This window comes from Ailuropoda melanoleuca, unplaced genomic scaffold, assembly GCF_002007445.2.
Source record: "Ailuropoda melanoleuca isolate Jingjing unplaced genomic scaffold, ASM200744v2 unplaced-scaffold43427, whole genome shotgun sequence".
NCBI classification, from domain to species: domain Eukaryota; kingdom Metazoa; phylum Chordata; class Mammalia; order Carnivora; family Ursidae; genus Ailuropoda; species Ailuropoda melanoleuca.
This window is the reverse complement of record NW_023215423.1, coordinates 1-610: the sequence shown is the minus strand read 5'-3', so window position 1 is coordinate 610 and position 610 is coordinate 1. Positions and strand designations below refer to the sequence as shown.

At 58.0% G+C, this 610-nt stretch overlaps 1 protein-coding gene across 1 annotated transcript; it reads right to left on the bottom strand.

Annotated features, from left to right (window-relative positions):
* Positions 1-5: 5 nt before the first annotated feature.
* On the bottom strand, positions 6-548 carry LOC117799129 (neuromodulin-like; the record flags this gene model as incomplete). Its single annotated transcript, XM_034651582.1, has 1 exon — positions 6-548. A coding segment is annotated over one exon (543 nt), but the record flags the coding sequence as incomplete, so codon positions are not given.
* Between the last annotated feature and the right edge of the window lie 62 nt (positions 549-610).

Below are 610 nucleotides of genomic sequence, written 5' to 3'. Positions count from 1 at the left end.
TTGGCAGCAGCGTCCTCTGCAGCAGGGGGGGTGGCGGCAGCAGCAGTGACAGCAGCAGGCACATCGGCTGGTTTAGGCTCCTCCTTGGCTGGGGCGTCTTCGGCCTTGGAGGACGGCGAGTTGTCAGTGGAAGCTTTAGTGGCACTTTCTGTCTCAGCAGAGCCGGCCTTCTCCTCTGAGGGGGCAGGAGCCTGGGGGGCTGCCTGCTCTGCGGCAGCATCAGGGGCTCCCTCCCCCTTCTTCTCCTCGGAAGGAGTTTCGCCTGCCTTGCCTGTTTCCTCAGGCTTGGGGCCCGAGGCAGGGGCCGCGTCAGTGGGAGTGGGGCCTTCTCCCTCCTTCTTCTCCACGCCATCGGCCGCGTGGGCTTCATCCTTCTCATTCGCTTCCGCCTCAGCGGCTTGGGCATCACCCTTCTTCTCTCCTTTGAGCTTTTTCCTTGTTATGTGTCCACGGAAGCTAGCCTGAATTTTGGTCGCGGCCTTATGAGCTTTATCTTCTGGTTTGATGCCATCTTGTTCGATCTTTTGGTCCTCATCATTTTTTTCAACCTTGGTGGAGAAAAGGGGGGGGGGTTAAAAAAAAAAACAGAAGAGGTGAAGGGATGTGCTTT